The sequence below is a fragment of the Chaetodon auriga genome, chromosome 4 (assembly GCF_051107435.1).
Source record: "Chaetodon auriga isolate fChaAug3 chromosome 4, fChaAug3.hap1, whole genome shotgun sequence".
NCBI lineage: Eukaryota > Metazoa > Chordata > Actinopteri > Chaetodontiformes > Chaetodontidae > Chaetodon > Chaetodon auriga.
Window position 1 is genome coordinate 29,313,234 of NC_135077.1, and position 22,736 is coordinate 29,335,969.

Here is a 22,736-nt window from a genome sequence, read left to right on the forward strand (position 1 = left end):
CTAGTCTTATTAGATCTTAGTGCTGTATTCGACACCATTGACCATGGTACCCTATTGCAGAGACTGGAACACTTCATTGCTATTAAGGGAACTGCACTAAGCTGGTTTAAATCCTACTTTCAGATCACTCTCAGTTTCCACACATTAACCTCCTGAGACCCAGCCTATTCATTTGTGTCCTCTGTAGTGGACATTTGGTTTTGGTCTATATCTTTTGACTCATTTGAGCTACCCTACAAAGCCCTGGTGTGCTTATTAGAGGCCATCCTGGCCTTTCCAATGATATCTCATGTGTTTGGGTGGGATGAGGGGAACTTTGTTATCATGCTGAGACAAAATGGAAACTGCATTCAAAATGCAAATGCCAGGAAAAGAGAAAAGATAAGTCAAATATTGTTAAGATATTGTTTTTTGTTTTTTTTTTTAACTATGTTAATCATCTATTTTCTTGTTTATGAACATGTCAAGAATCCTAAATTGGAGTCAGGGTTCAGTTAAACTTTTTATTAGGAAAAATAGTAGCAATGTTATTAATGTTTAATAATGTCAATTTTGTTTGTACTAGGCCCTAAACACTTTAGAAACTCACTTTCTGATGACAGAGCAGTTATGGATGGCATTGCACTGGCCTCCAGCACCACTGTAAAGAATCTGGGAGTTATCTTTGATCAGGACATGTCCTTTCACTCCCATGTAAAACAAATTTCAAATACTGCCTTTTTCACATACATAACATTGCAAAAATCAGGCACATCCGATCTCAAAATAATGCAGAAAAACTAGTCCATGCATTCGTAACCAGGTTGGATTATTGCAATTCCTTAGTATCAGGCTGCCCAAATTCACTGCTGAATATTCTCTAGTTGCTCCAGAATGCTGCAGCATGTGTTCGGACAAAAACAAGGAAGAGAGATCATATTTCTCTGATATTAGCCACTCTGCACTGACTCCCTGTAAAATTTAGAATAGAATTTAAAATCCTCCTCCTTACTGACAAAGCCACAAATTGTCAGGCACCATTTTATCTTAAAGAGCTCATAGTACCTTATTACCCCACTCGAACACTGCGTTCCCAGAATGCAGGCTTACTTTTGGTTCCTAAAGTCTCCAAAAGCAGAACAGGAGCCAGAGCATTTAGCTATCAAGCTCCTCTCCTGAGGAACCATCTTCCAGTCTTTGTCCGGGAGGCAGACACTGTCTCTACATTTAAGAGGAGGCTTAAAACTTTACTTTTTGATAAATCATATGGTTAGGCCTGGCTCAGGCTTGTCCTGGACCAGCCCCTATTTATGCATTAGACTGTTGGGGGACCTCCAAAAATACACCAAGCTCCTCTGTCCTTTTCTCCCTCTCCATCTGCATGCTTTCATGTCCTATCACGGCGTGTTACTAACTTAGCTTCTTCTCCAGAGTCTCTGTGCTTTGTCATCTCGTAGGTTCCCATGGATAATGGCTGAATCTGGATTGTGGATTACAGCGACATCTCCTGCCATGGCCCTGCCTGACATCCACTGCAACTGCTAGTACTATTATTACATCCACTGTCACTGTTACTGTGATTACATTTCTGTCTGTCTCTCACTCTCTCTCACCCAATTGATTGAGGCAGATGGCCACCCACTCAGAGCCTGGTTCTGCCTGAGGTTTCTGTCTGTTAAAAGGAAGTTTTTCCTCGCCACTGTCACCAAGTGCTCGCTCATAAGGGAATTGTCGGGTCTCTGTAGATGAAAGAGGTTGGCCTGTAGCAGCTCCATATGGAAAGTGTCCTGAGACAACCTCTGTTGTCATTTGGCACTACAAATAAAATTGAATGAATTGAAAGTCCAGCTGACCGATTATATGATGTTACAGTCCAGAAACTAAAATCTAAAATAAAGAACAAGCTATGATAGACTTATCTGTATCATTGTCTCAATTAGACTTCCACCCTTCGTTCATTCATCTGCCTTCTGAATTTCTGCAATTTTTTCTTTTGCATTGCATCCGGGAGGTTTGTTTCACTTGTGGTATCGTATCAGTTGTGCACGAAGCTACGGCGTGTCGTTCCACCACCTGCCATGTTAATAACAGTTGAATATCCCGCTGGTCCTGGCTGGTTGGCATGGGTATTATGGGGACTGAGAATCCACACAAAGCCCTGTCTTCTGACGCCTCAGCTGCAGTTTGATACAAGCGAGTGCCATCACTGTAGAAAACCTGTAGCCTTGCTGGGTAGGGGGTCTGGAACTTTTTTTTCCTTTATGTTTTCTTCACTTCAGCATATTCCATACATCTCTTAAGGACTGTGAGTGGGTAGTCATGATCAACAAACAAGCGGGAATTGTTGTAGAAGATTTTTTTTCTGCCAAGCTTTACTGATCACCTCTTCCTTCACGCTGTAGCTGGTGAACATGGCAGTGATGGATCAATGATGTTTAGTGTTTCAATCTTGAGTGTGTTGATGGTGCATGCTTTAAAGTTCTTACCAAGTTCTTACTTACCAACTGATGTAGATACCACAATTTATTCAGAGCACTCCTCATTTAATTTGTGCCAATCAAGAAACAACAACCAGTAAATCTCAAAATTAGCTTGAATTTGTCCCTAGTCAGAGAATACATATAGGCAGTGACCACCAGCACTGACAAAGTGAACACAGAGTGGCCAAACAATTCAGATTGTGCTCAGTGTCATCAGAATAAGTCCAGTTGTATTTCTTCCACACCACCATTGAAAAAATCTCCATCAATGTAACTAAAACAGCTGTTCAGATGCAGTTTTCACCAAAGTCTTGTTAAAATCCAATCAGTGATTGCTGAGATGTCATGTGATGATGAACTGACTTCACCATGCAGGAGACCAAAACCGAAAGTGGAGGAAGAAAAGAACAGAAGCAGACAAAAGAGAAGACAAGAGCCAAATTAAAAGAATGAGGAGAGACTGGCAGAAACATGAGAAAACCACAAGGAAGAGAAAGAGAGGAGACTGTGGGAGAGGGGGAAAAACACTGACTTTATGACAGAAATAACGCAAACAGGAAGTTGATCTCAACGGCATAGGAAACCACATCTCTGTGCTTAGTAACCACCTTTGTCTCTTACTCTTTCCTGCTCCTATTGTGTGTTTCTGTCTCCTCCAAAATGTACAACATTTTGCATTGACCTACTTCGAAGACAACAAATCAGGTCAGACACAACTTCGATCATTTTTGCTGAAAATAACTTCACAATATTAAGATCAAAAATTACAAACTGTCAACAAAAGAAATACACTTTATTATGTTGCAATGTCACTGAATTAATGTTTTTTAATCAATAGTCCATATAAGGATGTTTTTAATGTTTAATTACAGGAACATTACAACATTTTGTAAACTACTCTCACTGTTACCAGTTTCTCACTTTCGTTGTTATATGTTCCTTACAGAGATAAATACTGAATATGGCTCACTAAGCAGCAAAGACCAGATGAAGCGAGAAACTGACAGCTTAGCTTAAAGTGAAAAACACACCTTCTAACAACTCCAAAACTATCTGATTGACATACTGGTGCTTGTTAGGAAACAAGGTAGTCACCCACCCAAGAGCCACCTGGACTGAACAGAAACGCAAAGACAGTAACAATGACAGCTGTAATAATAGACATTTAGCTAATAATGAAATAGCATATGATATATATATATATATAAAATATGTGTGTGTGTGTGTGTGTGTGTGTGTGTGTGTGTGTGTAGCATAGTATATACATATATGATATATTTATGTCTGTAATATACATAGTAATAGATAGTATATGTACATAATAACAACACTATGAATCTAATAATAATGGAAGTATGACTAACTGGTAACAACTAACAGCAGAATGAAGGGTACATTATACAACGATGGCTAAAAAGTGAGTTTCCCAAAGTATTGTAAGGTTCCATTAAAATATCATATCTTAACATAACTGTAGTCAGGTTTTTATATAACTCGTTCTGGTGTCATTTTCGAGTTTCATTTGTGAAAATGTTGCTTAAATTGGTTTTAGATACAATACAACACTTTGATGTTTGTAAATACTGACTAGTGGTTTATAACATGATTATTCATCCATGCAAATGCAAAGTAATTCCTTGACAACCAAGGGGGGGTGTTCCTGCACAAAGATGGAATCCAGACATAGTCGCATATGAAAATGTATATGTATGTTCAGCCCACGTATAGATGATGATGATGATGATGATGATGATGGTGATGGAGGATGAAGAGGCGCATCAGAAGTTGTAGTCACTGTTCCTGTTGGATGAAGGCTCTCTGCTGTCACTGACTGCCAGTCGCTCCAGAGCTGATTTGACAACACACAGAAAGAGCAGCCATATTTAAACCAATAGAGTCACAGCTAGAGGAGCAGTGGGCTAACTATATGACTGCAAGTTTGGTTTAGCATTCTGCATGTGTATGCGTGTGTGTTACCAGGGTAAGACAGTCTCTTCTCTCCGTCATTGTTTTTAACTGCAGTTTTCCCTCGATGGTAAGACACTGAGACGGAGACATAAACAGATGAGAAACAAACATTAATGGGACAATGGTGTCATTCTTGTTATCTTATCTTCTTATTATCAACAAATCTAATGTGCAGACTCAAATAACCAATGCGTTGTGTATCTGTCTGGTCTCAGCTGCAAGCCCATTGGCTCCTACTGAAGACGGAAATCTTTGAAAACACCCCTCAAATACATTTTTTCATTTTTTCAAGGTGTGTGGGCTTTAAGGGAATCTGTTGGTAGAAATGTTTTCATTAGGGTTATAATTGCCTAAAAATAAGAAGTGTGTTTTCATAATCTTAGAATGAACCCTTCATATCAACAGAGAGCAGGTCCTGTTTCACAGAAACCACCATGTTTCTATAGTAACCCAGAATGGACAACTGGACCTTTGTTGTTTGGGACCTTCATCCTCATATCATTTATTTCATGAAACGCAGTTTGCTTAGTTTTAGGCACCAAAAGTACTTGGTTAGTTTTGGGGAAAGATCATGGTTTTGGTTAAAATAACTATATTACTGTCACAGAAATGCTTGCAGTTTGCTTAGATTTAGGCACCCAAAACTACTTGGTAAGGTTTCGGCAACAAAACTACTGGGTTAGGTTAAGGAAAGATCATGGGTTGAAGTATGTTACTGTACTCGATGTAACTTAAGTTATAGGTCAGCAATGACTTTTGGTTTCACATGGGACAGAAACAGCTATCTCCATGAAAGTCCTGTGTATTTGACCCATTCTTCCACCCCACCTTCCTCCAAATGCGGACTTTGTTGCTTTATATGCCACATGACTTCCTCCTTCACGCTTGTAATTACTATGGCCACTCGAGACCGGTGCTTAAAAGTAAACATAAATATGGGTGGTAAAAACCTGCTTTATTAGCGATCTGTTCGGTCATTTTAAAGCGGTCTAAAACAGCTGATCACTGCAGGAAGACTATTTTTCAAGTGGATGGTGGAATGTATCTGGGATTGAGTCAAAGTATCACAGTGTGTGTGTTCATGGTAATTAAGGAATATTTAACCCAGTGCAACATTGTGGCTCAGCGATGTGTTTTTAATAGTTTTTGGACAACAGCGCAGGTCTATACCTCCTCTATGAGGAAGAAGATATGTCAAAATATAGTAAGAAAAAGTTCAAAATAACCACATTTATTCTTGAAGACTGTATGTGTGCATATATATATATGCTGTTACATGTACCAAATATTCTGCCTTTCAGTAACCCAATGTAAACTATCCCACAAAATGTCTGTGTCCCAAATGCTACACTGTGAGATTCTGTGTGCATGTGTGTGTGTGTGTGTGTGTGTGTGTGTGTGTGTGAGAGAGAGAGAGATAATGTGACTCACCACTGTGACTCTGTGTAGGTCCAATCCAGCGATTTTGCCTCCTGTCTGATACTGAAACCAAAAACATAGCAATCAAAACCCTGACTATGCATGTAAATACTACAAAGATAATTCATAGAACCATCAGCCTGATTAATTTATCTTATTGTGAAAGTTGTAGTCATTAGCAATAAACTCTGGGGTGCTCTGTTTTTGTGAAATATGGTAAGGCCTTTTCTGTGTGTTCATTATAGAGTAGACAGTAAAAACAGACAAGAAATTGGGGAAATGATGGGAAAGGAGATTAAATGTAACAAAGGTCCCCAGATGGACTTGAAATGGGGCTGTTGCGATCACAGGTCACCCTACCTCTTGTCTATCTGGGCTGGACATATAAAAGCAAAGTTATCTTTGTGGCTTTATATCAGTAGAGGTAAGTGCAAAAATACTTTTCAGATTTGTGTGATTGCCCTGAAAATCTATTTTCTAAGTCATCTACTTACTTGAGTAATGGGTGTCCATATATACACAACATTTTCTGTCAAATTTCAGATCTCAGTTTTTGTTTTTTCTCTGTGCTCTTCTCACTGGTTTGACTTTAGACCGTTTCTTTATTGATCCCAATCTGGGAAATTGTTTTGTTGCAGTAGCAATGAACAAAAAACGTACAGACGACCATAGAATATATACAAGAATTTAAAAAAAAAAAAAAAAGTAAACAAAAAAGTGACAAAAAATATACACAGAAAAAGCAGCAGTGAATACAAGATAAAACTAAATATAAATGTAAATATACTATACATATAAATAAAGGCTGTGCAATTTGCAGTAGTGCAGATAAAAATGTAAAGTATTGCAGTTGTGAGGTTGGTGGATTAACTGTATAAGTTTCTATTGTAAAGTGTGAAGGAATGATTTCCTGAAGCGGTCCTTGTGACAGCGGAGCTGGAGCAGGAGCTCCGCTGTCTGTCCATAAGGTGGTGAAGAGGATGTTCAGGGTTATCCATGATGGATAACAGTCTGTCCAGTGTCCTCCTCTCCACCACCTCCTCAACAGTGTCTAGTTTGCAGCCAATAATGGAGTCGGCCTTCCTAATCAGTTTGTTCAGTCTGTTGGTGTCGCCGGCTCCGATGCTGCTCCCCCAGCACACTGCAGCAAAGAAGAATGCACTGGCAACAACAGACTGGTAAAAGATCTCCAACATCTTGCTGCATACGTTGAATGATCTGAGCCTCCTCAGGAAATAGTCTGCTCTGCTAGTGCTAGTGAAGGGGGGTTAGTCTTTTCAGCTCGTCCGGAACTACAATCCTCTCTCTGGCCAGCAGCGTGGGTTTACACAGCGTGATAAGCTGCTCGCGTGTGTAGACAATACCCCCACTCCCCTCTGTATGGCCTTCCATTACAAAGAGTAAAATTGCGCACGAACATTGTGACACAGTTTCCAAAAACGCAGTAAGAAAATAGAAATGAAAAGAAACAAAGAAAAACACATTAAATGAACAAAAGATGAAAGAAAACGACAGAGCTACTGCAACAGGCTGCCACCGAACACAGTGCTATGTTGAGGTGGCAGTGTTAAAGTGTTAAAATCTTGAGTAAATAATACCTTAAGATTTATTTCTTTATTTATTTGGTTTTGATTGCTCCTTATTTCATCATAAATGTGTATTTACATAGAAAACAGGGATTTTTCAGTTTACATAGCTTTAAGCAGAAAGAAAAAACATTTGTATTTGTAGTTCTCTATATGTGGCATAGAACTAGAAATGTCCAGTCAACTCTGTAAATTAACATAGATGTACTACGAAAATATGAAACCTGAGAATGAATTGTGTTCTATTCTATTCTATTGTATTCTACCATTTTCGTTATTCTATTCTGTTCTATTGTGTCAGTCTGTCAGAATCCTTTGGATTTAAGACATCAGTCTGTCTTAGACATAATCTGTAATCTGATGAGCCTTAATCTAAAATATCAGAGTTTTCAGGTCAGTAAATACTGATGATGAAAACAGGCGTGCATGTGCACATATGCGCAATGTGGGTGTGTGACTTTGTGTGTGTGTACTTACGTCTCTTCTGCAGGACTTTGATGGTGGGTCTGGTGAAGCACATCAATAGCAGGACCAACAGCACACAGCAAAGCAATGCTGTCACCACTTTGTAGGCCTTCAGCTGCCCCTGTACATCTGCAAGGGCCTCAACTGGACACACAAATACACACACATGCACCAACACACACCCCTCAGAGACGAGAAAAGCCAACTTCATCAAAACATTATGATAGGTCATTGTTTTCTGGTAACTGATAGGGAATCTTTTCCACATTACCAAAACTTAAAGGACAGTTCCAATGTAGTATACAGGATATGCTAATTTCTTCCAACCCTCAGTCTTTAACGTCGTGTAAATATTAGAAAATAGCCAAGTTAGTTTTCATGTTCAAATGAGGAAAATTTCCATTGAAAATCCATGGATTCTGACGAATATGAATTAGACCAAGATTACGAATGTTTAGACGGTGACGGGACTGCATCTCAGAAATCTCGAAAAGAACCATGTTTTTCAAGATTTTAAATCAGAAAATGAGAAATAATGATCCTGCTTCTGTTCAGTTAGCTGGACATGAAACAATGTCTGCCCATCCCCAAAAAAACAAAAAAGCAAATGCTCATTGAGTGGTGTGTTGACCTTGAGAGACTATCAATTAAATTAGTTTCAATTTGTGTTAAAGCTTTTGCCACCAGTTGTCTCTCAGTTTGACAACACTAGCTTAACAATAGATCAGTCCTGAGTTGTATTTTCAGATGAAAAAGAAGAAATTAGAAAAGCAGCAGGTAAATTTAAAAAGCCACAGAAGCATGTTGCATGAGGCATGTTCCCAATGATAAAGATTGGAGACATTTAGAGATTTTAGAGATAGAGATCTTTTGTAATTATAATTTTTAGTTCATAATTGTCATCTGATCATTGTAACTGCAAGAGCTGATGTGGTGGTTGGCCAGTTTTGAAGGGGCACACAGAAACAAATGCAGACAGTGTTTCATTGTTGGTAATGTGCTGTAAACATACCATTAGCCATTGAAAATGCAGATATCTGTCCTCCAGTTTTTTCAGAGGGATCTACATGCAACAACTCTTCAGACCATACACTATCAGCTACTCTTAGTTATCAGTTTTACTGCTGCTGGTTGGAATGGGTTGCTATTCAAATGGCTTGGTTACAAGTTAACTGCCAGGTGTTGACGAACACTGAAATAGCAAGAACCATTCTAAAGAGTGATATTTAGAGGAGTTGAACTGGACCGACAATAAGTCAATAAGATGTGCTCTGTGCATATGACATTGAGATAACCATGCTGTCAGTACCTTGTGTTTCATAATTAGAAAATGAGAAAATCTTTTATCATAATTACGAGATATGGGAACATTGTATGTGAATTTATAGTGGTGTTGCACACTAGGAAAAAATCGGGGTGTCTGTTGATAAAATATGTCCTGTGGTTATATAATCATGTTAGTCTCTGAAAAGTTTGCTGAGTATAAAATGTCAAACAAGTGTTCTCACACACACATCAACAGACAAAGAACAGCACACAGACACTAGACCAACCTGTGCATTGGATCTGCAGTGTCTTACAGCTTGTTTCCTTTGCCCCATTCTCTTTGAAGCAATAACCACTTAGCTTTTGCTTGCCTTTGTCCCACTGTGGTGTGCCTTTACAACCTTTCTTGTTCTGACATACATTACTGAAAAGAGTTTGGACATGTGTCTCACTGTTGTGACACACAGGTGAAGAGGAGCTGGAGGGATGGTAGGGAATCAGGATAATGTCTCCTTCACATTCACTTGTCCATCTGATTGTGAGGAAGCCCAGAGCAGGTGTAGAACTGCTAGGACTGACGGTGGGGGCAACAGTGGCTGCTGAAGCAGCACCTGGGCACGAACAGTCTTTGCTGGTATTGTAGGTCTTTGTGGGGAAGGAAGTCTCTCTGACGTCTGGCCCACGTGTTGTTTGGTCTGATCCTGGTAGAGAGACACCAGTTAGTATGGAGAACACAGAGATCAACAGTGCTCACTGTGCTGAGTTTTTGTGAAGCAATGTTGAGTCATTCTGGACTTTTTTATTCTGTGTTTCTCCATTCAGAGGCTGCATACACCCCCAGAATGTTGGGAGTTTATGCAGAAATACTTTCCCTTCCTCCTTTCCATTTGAAGGAAAAATGATCTTTATATATTTATTGATAATTCTCATAAAAGACAAAAAGAGGATTGGGTTCTTTGTGGTATAAGATGGAAGTAAAACATTTTTTGAGTTTATAGTGGGTAAACAATTTGAAGTTTTTCTTCAAAAGATTTGATCAGTCATCTGACCTTCCCACACAGCACATGCTCCAATCGGTCAATATTACTACAAACCAGGTGAGGAAAGAGGACTGAGGTGAGTAAGACTGTGAGTCTGGATGGCATCAGGTCAAGGCTTCTCAAGGCTTCTAAAGTCCTTTGTGGTGTGGGATAGTTGAGCACAAAGCTGGGGAGAGAGCTAAAGCTGGGATTAATAAAGGAGTATTTTATCTTGACAGCATTTTGTGTATTTCAAAGCCTGACATATCTTTTGCCTCTGTGCCATAGAGGTCTATTGTTGCCCAAAAACTATTGAAAACATATCAGTGAGCCACACTGTTGCACTGGGCGACAAGTTTCTCCATTACCATCAACACACATACTGTAGTTTCTTTTGACTCGGTACCACATACACCGTCCTAAACAAATACTCAAATACAAATACTCTCTCAAGCATAAAATGTGAATTCACCCACCACAAAATTTTTGTGGTGGATGAATTACAGTAAATACAGTCCCCAACAAATTCATTATTTCCTCCTGTTTGTTTGCTAAAAAATTACAGTGGTCAGATCTTTTACTATTTGTACTAGTCTTACTAGATCTTAGTGCTGCATTTGACAACATTGACCATGGTATCCTATTGCAGACTGGAACACTTCATTGGCATTAAGGGAAGTGCACTAGCATGTTTAAATCCTACTTTTCAGATCACTCTCAGCTTGCACATGTTAATGAAGGCTCCTTTGTGCTTGCTAAAGTCAGCTACGGAGTTCCGCAGGGTTCTGTGCTTGGACCAATTCTATTCACCTTATACTTCCTTTAGGGAATATTATCAGGAAGCACTCAATAAATTTTCATTGCTATGCAGATGATACCCAGCTATATTTATCAATGAAGCCAGAAGAAACCAATTAGTTAACTAGACTGCAAGCGTGTCTTCAGGATTTAAAGACCTGGATGACCTGCAATTTTCTGATGCTAAACTTGGACAAAACTGAAGTTATAGTACTAGACCCTAAACATCTTAGAAACTCACTTTCTGATGACAGAGTAGTTATGGATGGCATTGTGCTGGCCTCCAGCACCACTGTAACACTCATACATCACTGTAACTCCCATGTAAAACGAATTTGAAGGACTGCCTTTTTTCACCTATGTAACGGTAATTATGGTTCCTAAAGTCTCCAAAAGCAGAACAGGAGCCAGAGCATTTAGCTATCAAGCTCCTCTCCTGTGGAACCATCTTCCAGTCTTTGTCCGAGAGGCAGACACTGTCTCTTCATTTAAGAGTAGGCTTAAAACTTTCCTTTTTGATAAATCATATGGTTAGGCCTGGCTCAGGCTTGCGCTGGACCAGCCCCTAGTTATGCTGCTATAGCATTAGACTGTCGGGGGACCTCCAAAGATACACCAAGCTCCTCTGTCTTTTTCTCCCTCTCCATCTGCACGTTTTCATGTCCTATCGTGGCGCGTTACTAACTTAACTTCTTCCCTGGAGTCTCTGTGCTTTGTCATCTCGCAGGTTCCCATGGATAGTGGCTGAATCTGGATTGTGGATTACAGCAACATCTCCTACCATGGCCCTGTCTGACATCCACTGCAACTGCTAGTACTATTATTACATCCAGGGTTCTAAATTAACACCCGCCAACCCGCCAAATGCGGGTTAAAATTCATATTGGCGGGTGTAAATAAAAACTTACTAGCCAATTTGGCCGGTAATGCATTAGGCAATCATGTCAGTCAGAGCCGCTCTACAGTTCTTGGTCATTTGTCCCTCTGACAGTCCGTCCTACATTTCCCATGAACACTGTCGTAATGCACACTACAGTCTGTAGTGCAACCGGCGCGAGAAACCACAGAAACGCAAACACAAAGAAGAAGAAGAAGAATGAACGGCGGCGTATAAACTGTAAAAAAGGAGACTGAGCTAGCTAAAAGTAAAAAGTAAAGTTAAACTAAATGCTGCGGTGGTTGGGACAGACGTCTGGGGGGCGAGAAGAGGAAGGAGGCAGGGGATGAGAATGTCGACAAAGCGTGCGAAACGAAGAAAAGAAAGTTTAACGCTAAATGGCTGACAGGTCGTGAATGGCTTGTGTTTGATCACGAAAATGCCGTCATGTTTTTTAAGGATTGCCGCCTGTACACGAAAGAAAAAAACAAGACGAATAATTTTGTGGTGGGGACTAATAATTTTAAAGTCGAGACAGTAAAGGACCATGAGAGTGCCCGAAGTCATCAGGAGAGCCTAAGGAGTCTGCAGTACTGACTGCTGCACTATTTGTGTTTTCTAGTTGTACATACATAATTCAATTTATTACCAATGCAATTTTTTGCAAGTGTTTAAGTCAGGCTGTCACTTATATATATTTCTTATTAAAGAAGGAAAGTAGAAACACTTTAAGTTGAAAGGAAAAATACATTTTATTAGGAATGTCATGATACTAAATACTTACTGGAAAAATGTCTTTTATAAAATAATAAATCTGACAGCATTTTTTGTTTGTATAAATTAAATGTTTGCACTTTCTGTGTATATTTTGTTTCATGTGTTGTACTTTCTGTGCATTTTTCATGCCAACAATGTAAATAAAATGATCAAATGTATTCAGTGGCACTCATAATCTCTTATTTTCACCGGGAAAAAATTTGGCTAGTGGAAATTCTGATTGGCTGGTAACTTTAGAAGATCACCAGCCACATTGGCTGGTGATCAAAAAAGTTAATTTAGAACCCTGATTACATCCACTGTCACTGTTACTGTGATTACATTTCTGTCTGTCTCTCTCTCTGTCTCACTCTCTCTCTTTTACTCTCTTTCTCTCACCCAACCGGTCGAGGCAGATGGCCACCCACCCAGAGCCTGGTTCTGCCTGAGGTTTCTGCCTGTTAAAAGGAATTTTTTCCTCGCCACTGTCGCGAAGTGCTTGCTCATGAGGGAATTGTTGGGTCTCTGTAGATAAAAGAGCTTGGCCTGTACCAGTTCTATATGGAAAATGTCCTTCTGTTGTGATTTGACACTATACAAATAAAATTGAATTGAATTGAAATTGAATTTTAGGAAATTATTAAAACTTATCTTTTGAAAAAAAAATAAAAAATCTACTTGTGAGGTGCTTGTAATGATTTACTTACAATATGTTACAATCATTTAGGTGGTCACTGCCGCTTGAGTTCAGCTGCAGAAATTCTGACATCCAGTCTTTGACATAACTAAGGAGCTCCGCACTGAGGCCAGCTGTAACTGACTGTCTACAGCGAAAAGACAGAAAATGATAAGTCCTAATGACATGCAGTGAGAACTGATCCAGAACCTGATCTTTGAGGCACACCATTTGTTATCTGTAGTGGAGGAACTGAATTAATGGAAAAAAAAAAAAAAATAGATCTAACAGAAAGGATTTTACCTTACAAATATGTGCATTTATGATGGGTAAGTGCAGATAAACTAGTTTTCACCGGGAAATATTTTCTACCAATAATGTTTTTCAATAAATACAGTCACAGCTAACCCATTTCTGTGGCATGGTTTTCAAAGCCTCTGCAAACAGAGGACTGAAACCATCTGCATGGATAGATACAGTGGCTACAGTGTTCTTTCAATTTTGGTTTTTAAAAGTTCTATGAAAAGTTTTAGAAACAACCAAAGGTTGGCTTTTTTTAAGAGTTTTTGGCTTGATGACATCAGTGAGCTGTTTCTTTGTCTTAGTTTCTCTGTGGCTCTCTTTGTTTCTGGGCCATTAGGCAGCTCTTATTATACAGTTTAGATTTTAAGTGTGGTCATTAATCAGGCGCCACACTGCCAATCATTTCATGCCCATTATTTCAGCACGGCATTGATCAAGTGTTTCTAACTTCTCTGTGATTGATTCTTAAAGAAAAACATGAACCTCTCAGCCACAGTTGAGGCCTCACTTAATTTCAGCAAGCACACACCATTTGGTTTATTGTGTTTAGGCCATAAACTACATTCCTTTACTTACTCACACAGCCCTTGGACAATCAGGAGGTGATTGACACTCGCAGGATGATTTACATGAGGCTTTTTTGTACTCATAAAAAACTTTTGTCCTTATAAAAAACTGTATGTACTGTATGTGGATGTCAGCATTTTACTGTAATTTATACAGTGGACAGTGTGGCATAGTAATCAACAATTTTCATTTTTGCTTTCATTATAATTAGGGATGATTGAGTACACCACTATCTGTATCTGTATCTGTTCAATCATCTAAATTATCTGTATCTGTATCTGTACTCAGAGTGGGCAGGGGCTAAACCGGAAGTGGGTGTGGTAGTTTAAAAAAAAATCAAAAATCGGAAATGGGTGGGGCTTAAATCGGCACATTAAGTCTGAAATTGATATATCTCGCCTGTTGACAGCTGGGATAGGCTGCAGCCTCGAAAAGGATAGTCGGGTATACAAGATGAATGGCGGCACGGTGGGGCAGCGGGTAGTGCGCGTGCCTCACAGCAAGAAGGTCGCTGGTTCAATCCCCGAGTCGGGCAGGGCCTTTCTGTGTGAAGATTGCATGTTCTTCCTGTGCATGCATGGGTTCTCTCCGGGCACTCTGGCTACCTCCCACAGACCAAAAACATGCTTCATTAGGTTAATTGGTGACTCTAAATTGTCCTTGGGTGTGAGTGTGAGTGTGAATGGTTGTTTTGTCTCTATATGTTGCCTTGCAATCGACTGGTGACCGGTTCAGGGTGTACCCCGCCTCTCGCCTGTTGACAGCTGGGATAGGCTCCAGCCCCTCCGCAACCCCGAAAGGGATAGGCGGTACAGAAGATGAATGAATGAATGAATGAGTGAAATTGATATACAATAAAAATATTAATATAGGCCACTTTGTGTGTTCAGCCATATGTGTGTATGTGTGTAAGTGGTCTGTAAGGCTGTTTATTTTTTAATGATATGTGTGAACTTGGTGATTCTTGAAAACAGCCAGTGATGGTAAACAGGGAAATAATATGTCAGCCTTGTTCACTCTGTTCTTCTCAAAAGCACCACATTCAGTACAAGCAAAGTTTTCCAACTGACTTTATATCACCAGCCAAACTAAGAGCAAGCAGACCGTAAAAAAAAAAAAAAAAAAACCCGACCGGAGTGGAGGCAGTGACCGACGCGGCACGAGCCGTTTTCAGCTCTGTCTTGTCAAATGCACCACGTACGTTACGAAACAAATCGTGAGAACAGAGCAGAGCATGAAGACAGTCAGTTACCCAATGAGGATTTTCCTTCAGCACGAGCACGGATATTGACAAGTTTTACTCGTACCATGCTCGTACTCATCAAAAATGCTTTATCCGTACCGGATACTCGTCTGAAATGAGCTCAACTCTAATTATAATGTATTTTCATATTAACATTTCGTCACCTTATTAAAATAATTGTCTAAGTCATTTTTTGACAAAAATGATTTTTTTTTTTGTTGTTGTTGTTGTTGCCTAAATCAACTCCTAATGACGCTGCCCACCTCTGGGAAAAGTTTTCTGAAAAATTGGAAAAAATGACTTTGGTGAATATTGTAAGAAGGTGATGATTTTAAATTGTCTTCTTTTTTTTATTGTTTTTTATCAAGAAAATGCAGAATAAAAAAAGTTAATTAAAAAGAAAAACAAGAGGAATGGCTACTGAAGTGACAATGTCTTGATCCCTCACCAGCTTCCCGCCTGTGAGCATCGACAGTTGTTTTTGGAGTGTGTGACCAAGCTGGAGGGCAAAGACCCACCAGCCAGGACTCTGCACTACCTGTGAATCCAGCAAATTCTGAAAAAACTCCATCAATATAGCTACCTCTTTCATTATACACAATCAACTTGTTTTCAAGACTTTAGCCTCATTCTCATGTATTAGCCTAATCTACCTTATTCTCTCTTGTCCGTTATGGATAATCTTGACCACCCTCTCCAGCAAAGTCTCTAACAGGTTGGGTCAGCTGTACTGTCACAAGGACTGATACAAGAAATATTTCCTCCCCAAAGCAATGCCTCTCTACAACACCTCACTTTTGTCTAACAGCGAACGCTCAGCTATATAGTTTGTCTCAACCAAACACCACTTCTCCTGCTCCTTGCTCCTTCACTAACTGTGTTCATGGTGTATTTCCACATTGTTATCCTCCTATTCTACCTCAATGCATTTTTAACAAACTTGATCAACTTGTCTAATGTATGTAAAATTTTATCCTATATTTATCTATATCTATATATTTATCTCCTATATTTATCTTTTGCTATATTTTTAGTACTATATTTCTGTCTGCTAGTGTTGTATATTTACTATGTATTATTTTTCCTGCACTGGCAGAGATTTTTATGACTCAATAATATTCAAAATGTGTGATATTTTTCTTTCAGTAGCCTTGAAGTGAACTGTAGAAACACGGTCCATGAATCTAATTATAAATAACAAAGAAAAAGTTTACCTGTCTGTGTTCTATTCAAGTGTCCCAGTAAGTATGACAGTGAGCCAGAGAGACGAGCATTCCAATAAAGACAGTGGTAACAAAGGTATAAAACTTTCTGGCCTGGATTTGTCCCACTGTAGTATAGATATCTCTTATTTTCTCACAAACCATTGTCTGGTTTCAATTTACAGTGAAAATCAAGACTCAATACTTCATAGAAAATCAGTTCTAATGTCTTGTAAGCTGGTTAAAAAATATAATCATCCAACAGAAAAAAACATTTTCAAGTCCTCTTAGTGTAGTATAGTATCATTAATGATTGTTTTTTGTTTGTTACAAATCATAATGTAATCATAAAGTCACATTGAATCAATAATGCCTTCAGTGCAGCTGTTAAGGTTCCACAACTACCAAGGGTCCCTGCATTCAGATGTAAAGAAGCCCTGTAATACAAAAACATAAGTGCAGCAGTAGGAATGTGTTATTTGAGGTAACGGTGAGATGATGAAATATGATCCATTGATGATGCCATTATTAGAATATACCAGTGTATACAACATTTAAAGCAAAAAGCACAGCATATTTGCCTCAATAAATTCTGTTGAATCACATTTCCAGAATTGAGCACCATGTGAATCAAGCCCATAGTATATTTAAATGTAGCCCAACTCTTCCGGTGATTTTACAACCAAACAGGACATTGGTCTGTAGAGCTTGGAGGCCACACATGAGAAAACATTTTACTACATACCATAATCCACACAACAGCCAGCTCAAGCTAGCAGCCCTCAGGCTAGTGTCAGCACCCAGAATTCATCAGATATTTGGCATAAACTGACAACCAGATGACACAGACACATTTTGATCTGCCTGATTCTTCACTTTATTCAATATTCTATATGTCCTGAAAATAATGTGCACTTACCGGTAATCACGAGTAAAAGAGTTGAGATGGTCATAATGGTAATGAAATCCATAACATTAACAATGAACAACCTGTGGTGGAAGACAGAGGGTGAACAGACGACAAAAATCAGATCAAGCCGCCAAACAACAGAAAAACTGATGAGAAAGGAAACTGTGCAGAGGTGTAAAACTCCTCAACCCCCCCTTTTGAGTGAATCACTTCATCCCCAGCTTGGTGCTGCAGCTACTTGTGCAAAAGTGCAGATTTCCTCCCTTCAAAGCAAGCTGGGTGAAGAGAGGCAGAGAGGGGTGGGGAAAATAAGAAATGGTTATAAAAATGGAGGAAGGAGGAAGAGGTAAAGGAAGAGTTGTGTGACTCTTGTATAAATTCACTTTTATTAACATGTTTGTGAGCCACAAGCCTTCTGCTAAGTTACATGAGTACATCAATGCTTTGACAGTAGGGCTGGGTTGAAAAGCAACACGCATGATGGACTTAAAAACTGTGTATTAGCAAGTTAACAAATGAATTGAATGATTTAGAAATGTTTTTGTTGATGTGTAAATCCAGAAATACACTACTGCCTGCAAATCTACAGAAATTGTTTACAATTAATTGAGGAGGATCATAAGATGAAATTTAATTCCAAAAGTGTGTATGCATGCACATATGTGGATATATCCATGGCATATGAGTATGTATTGTAATGCTAATTTCAGTTCCTTGTACTTCATCAACTTGAGACACCCTATCTCCCATTTCCTCACCAGGATATCAGGTCCTTTTGTGTTTTAAATACTGATGTCTAGACCTCTTAACATCTACATACAAAATCCTGCAGGATGTCTCCAATGCGAACCACCCCCTAGGGAGCCAGCACCGATACCTACAGCAGACCAAAAGGTGCGAAAACGCACCTTTGGGTAGGGGGCGTTCCTCAGGTATAAATGTTTAGCTCTCCCCATGCTTGGGGTCTTTCTTCATTCTACCGCTCATGTGATGAATGACCTTTTCTTTGCAAAGAAAATAAAAACCTTGTCGGCCGGCAGAAGTCTCTATTTCATTCTTCACCAGCAGCAGAGAATTTCCACAACAATTTGGTGTCAGAAGTGGGATCCCTCGAGTGATCGTCTGGGATGGGACACGGATAGTGACAGGCCATCCTGGAAGAAAAAAGACTTCTTCAGTCTGCAACCTCAAATCCTCTTCTGAGAAGGGAGGACTGTCTGTGTCCGTCCTGGATCGTTTGTGGGATTCCACAAACGTAAGTAAGTGAAATTCATCTGTGAGCATTGAAATATTGACATTTGAATTATTTTTTTTCTTTAAATTTTGGGATTTTAATCTGGTTTTTAAATTTGGGATTTTTATTTGACTAAATATTTTCATTTTCATTTTATCCACAATTGTGTTGAGTCCAGGGTTGACTCAGAGGTCAAAGTGTAAAAACTTTGAGGGCTTTTAACTGCTTGTGGCAAGGGACAAAGCAGTCCTTACAGAGACATCTGTATTGTCGTTGTCGTGCACGACCTCCGCAGCTGGAATGGGGAGTAAGGCTCTGTTGAGATTGGATCTCCGGAGAGTCCAATTGTGATTGTCATGAGAAGGAAGTATGGGGATAAAAATTTGAAATATTTAAATGTCTGGACAGCTGAGTTTGGATTCCCAACATATTACTGATAGAAGTAAAACTGAAGGAAAAAGAGCAAGAAATGCAAAAGAAAAAGAAACTTTCTGTAAAAAAAAAAGGGGGGGGGGGGGGCAGAAGCACAAAGCAGGAATATAATGCAGAAACAACTGCCCTTTTCATGCGAAAAGTTGAAACCAATGAAAAACAAAATTTGCACACAAAAATAACACCAGACTCGCAGATCTCTTATTTTTTTTTGTTTTCACAGTTGGCGGCTTTGAAGCTGGATCCAGACCTCGACCGCAACCCACCAACTCATTCTTCAGCTCCAGCACCATACAACGCTACGACATCAAACGAAAGAGAAACGAGAGAAGCAGACTCCACCATGCCATAACATAACACAAGTTCGGGAGCAGGTCATCCTGATGTGCCTGTTCCACCACAAAACTCTACAACCTACCCCTCTTCTTCAATTGCACATAGACTGCGCCATCCCAATAAAAATGCAGCCTTAGACATGCCCATGGTTGGAGTATCTGGACCAGAAGGTGCAACGCTTGTTTTCTATCCATGGATTTCACAGCAGCCTCTCAACATCCGGCCAACCCCACAGCATCAGGCAAAAGGATGATGAAAACCTCGACAAGTATCTTAACTCTTTGGCAATAGTGAGAAGTAGTTTTGAGGAGAATGAGGACGTGAATGTAATGTCAATTTCTTGAATTAATGACAAAATGAGTCTAATGAGAATTGAGATTGTTATAGCTTCTTGGTTAAGGTATGTTAAGGTATGGTTGGTCAGTGGAGGGTTACTGAGTCTGCGCGAGTTTGTTTTGTTTGCGGAAGTTGTAAGGACAAATGGAGGCACACCGCTGGCTGAGAAAACATCTTTCCGTGGATTATTATCGAGTTTTGGACCAAATATCTTTGCTGCAGTGGATCTGCTGGACCTTTGTCGATGTTACCAGCCCGTTTTTGTCGGCGTGTTATCAATCTGTGGATTACCGAGAGACGTCACCGGCTACAGGTATGATGGCGGTGTGTGAGTCCTGCCTTCCCACCCTATCGAAACTACGGGAGAGCATCTCCGGTCTGCCGACCTCAAGGAGAGGGACAAGATCCTCCTGGACATCCCCTTGGTGCTGGGGACCTCCATGGTCAGGCACATGGCAGTGCTCGGTGGCCGGACCTTCTGCCACCCTGGAGCCCGCATCACAGAGGTTGCATCCGCTGCTCTTCAGCTGTGTGCGCAGCACAGCCCGGCCTCCACACTGGTCCTGGAGGCCGGCATCAACAACGTGAAAAACCAGCAGTCTGAGGTCCTAAAGAAGGACTTCGTGTCGCTGATCGATCGCCTGTTGGACACGGGGAAGCGCCTAATTATCTTCGGCCCACTTCCCCCACCACGCTACAGTGACGTCATCACCAGCCGGCTTCGCCAGGTGCACCTGTGGCTGAAGGGATACTGCCTGACTAAAAGTATCCCGTATGTGGACAATTTTATAGCATTTTTAAACAGGCCTTGCCTTTTTAAACGGGACAATCTCCACCCCAACCAGGAGGGTTCACAGCTTTTATCAGTCAACATCGATCTCACTGTCCAGTCCTGCACTTCAGCCACCCCCTGACTAAATGGTACGACTCACGCACACGGGCCCTCAGCCCCACACTCACCCACACCCTCGCCCATCACATGTTTCACCCACACCATACACACCTTTACATCAGTAACCTCCTCTCAGCCACCAAAAACTCAGGACATTCACTCCATTAGAACCATCACTTCACACAGACAGTTAAAACCCAGGAATGTTTTTCGACCCAGCACTGTTCTTAACATTCCTTTAAAACACCATGATAAGCGCACGTTCAGCACAGACATCAAATTAGCTGCGCTGAATGTGCTCTCTCTTTTAAATAAATCTTTTATTATAAACGATTTAATTTTAGACAAAAAGCTAGATGGTATTCTCCTTACAGAGACATGGCTTGGCACTGATGCACCTGTTGTTCTCACTGAGGCTTCCCCACCAAATTTTAACTTTTTATTCTCTACTGGGGGGGGGGGGGGGGCAAAAAAGGAGGCGGAACTGCATCCATCACAAGAATTACAATGTCTGCAAATGCAGTCTCTTATAACAGTTTTACATCATTTGAGCACCATGCCTTTGTTTTTAGCAGCCCTCCTATTCTTTGCATAAAGGTCTACAGACCACCCAAGTATTCATCCTCTTTTATCAGTGAATTCTCTGAATTCTTATCAATCATTCACACCACCTACAACAGGATTTTAATAACTGGTGATTTTGATCTACACATAGACAACAGCTCAGACCCAGTATCCAGAGAATTTTTAAACCTCTTAAACTGTCTGAATTTTAAACAGCACGTTACGCAGCCAACCCACGACAGGGGACCCACCCTGGACCTGGTCATAACTTATGGCCTGTCCGTGGGTGTGTCCTCTGTTGTGGATCTGGCTGTGTCTGACCACTATTGTGTGTTTTTTAACATCACCAGTTTTAATCAGCGGGAGGCTCCAGTGAGAACAGTGAGGAAACGCTACCTAACTCCTGAAGTGGCTGCAAATTTTATCCAGATTTTACAGAGCACTCCTGCAGAGATTTTACCAGCACCCTGTGATTTTATCGTTGACAATTTTAACAGCAATTTGAAGTCAACGCTGGACTCAGTGGCTCCTCTTTTAACAAAAACAATTAAGAAAAAACCTATACCTCCGTTGAGAAATGAGGTAATTAAGCAACTGAAAAGAAACTGCAGGAGTGCTGAAAGGAAATGGAGAAAATCAAAACTAACAGTCCACTATGAAGTTTTACGTCAACACCTCAAAACTTACAATAGCACTATTAAACAGGCAAGAATCTCTCACTTCAAAAAACTAATCTCTGACCACAAAAATAATCCCAAATTTCTCTTCTCCACCATTGATCTTTTAACAAACAGTAATTTTAACAGATCTCATAAGACAATAACAAATACCCTGTGCGAAGACTTTGCAGACCACTTCAGGTACAAAATTGATAACATCAGATCCAGTCTTTTATCTCAACAGGTTTTAACTACCAACACATCTGGATCACAGGTTCTACCTGAGGAAACACTGGAGAGTTTTGCCCTGGTTGATGCAAGGACACTTGGTCGAGTTTTCTCCCAGGTAAACCCTACAACCTGCCTTTTAGATCCAATTCCCACACCGTTTTTTAAAACACTCTATAGATTCTTTGAGGAACAGCTGTTATACATGGTGAATTGCTCTCTTCAGACGGGTGTCTTCCCCACCTCCTTTAAAACGGCGGTGGTGAAGCCCCTTCTGAAGAAGAGCAATTTAGACCCCAACATTCTTAATAACTACTGATCTGTATCCAACGTACCTTTTTTAAGTAAAATTTTAGAAAAACTAGTTTTTAACCAAGTAAATGACTTTTTAAACAAAAATAACATTTTAGAAAGGCATCAGTCTGGTTTTAGGATGAACCACAGTACCGAGACAGCCCTTTTAAAGATTTTAAACAATATCAGGTCCAACTTGGATAACCACAAGCTCACAGTCTTTGTACTACTGGATCTAACCGCCGCC

At 40.1% G+C, this 22,736-nt stretch overlaps 1 protein-coding gene across 1 annotated transcript; it reads right to left on the reverse strand.

The window, feature by feature from the left end:
- Positions 1-3,831: 3,831 nt before the first annotated feature.
- Positions 3,832-17,690, reverse strand: cd5 (CD5 molecule). The gene is made up of 6 exons (XM_076729193.1): positions 17,524-17,690; positions 9,451-9,864; positions 7,910-8,041; positions 5,859-5,909; positions 4,437-4,502; positions 3,832-4,308 (listed from the first exon to the last, which is right to left on the reverse strand). The coding sequence occupies exons 1-6, from the start codon at positions 17,573-17,575 to the stop codon at positions 4,238-4,240; spliced, it is 786 nt and encodes a 261-aa protein (XP_076585308.1). The 5' UTR covers positions 17,576-17,690; the 3' UTR covers positions 3,832-4,237.
- Between the last annotated feature and the right edge of the window lie 5,046 nt (positions 17,691-22,736).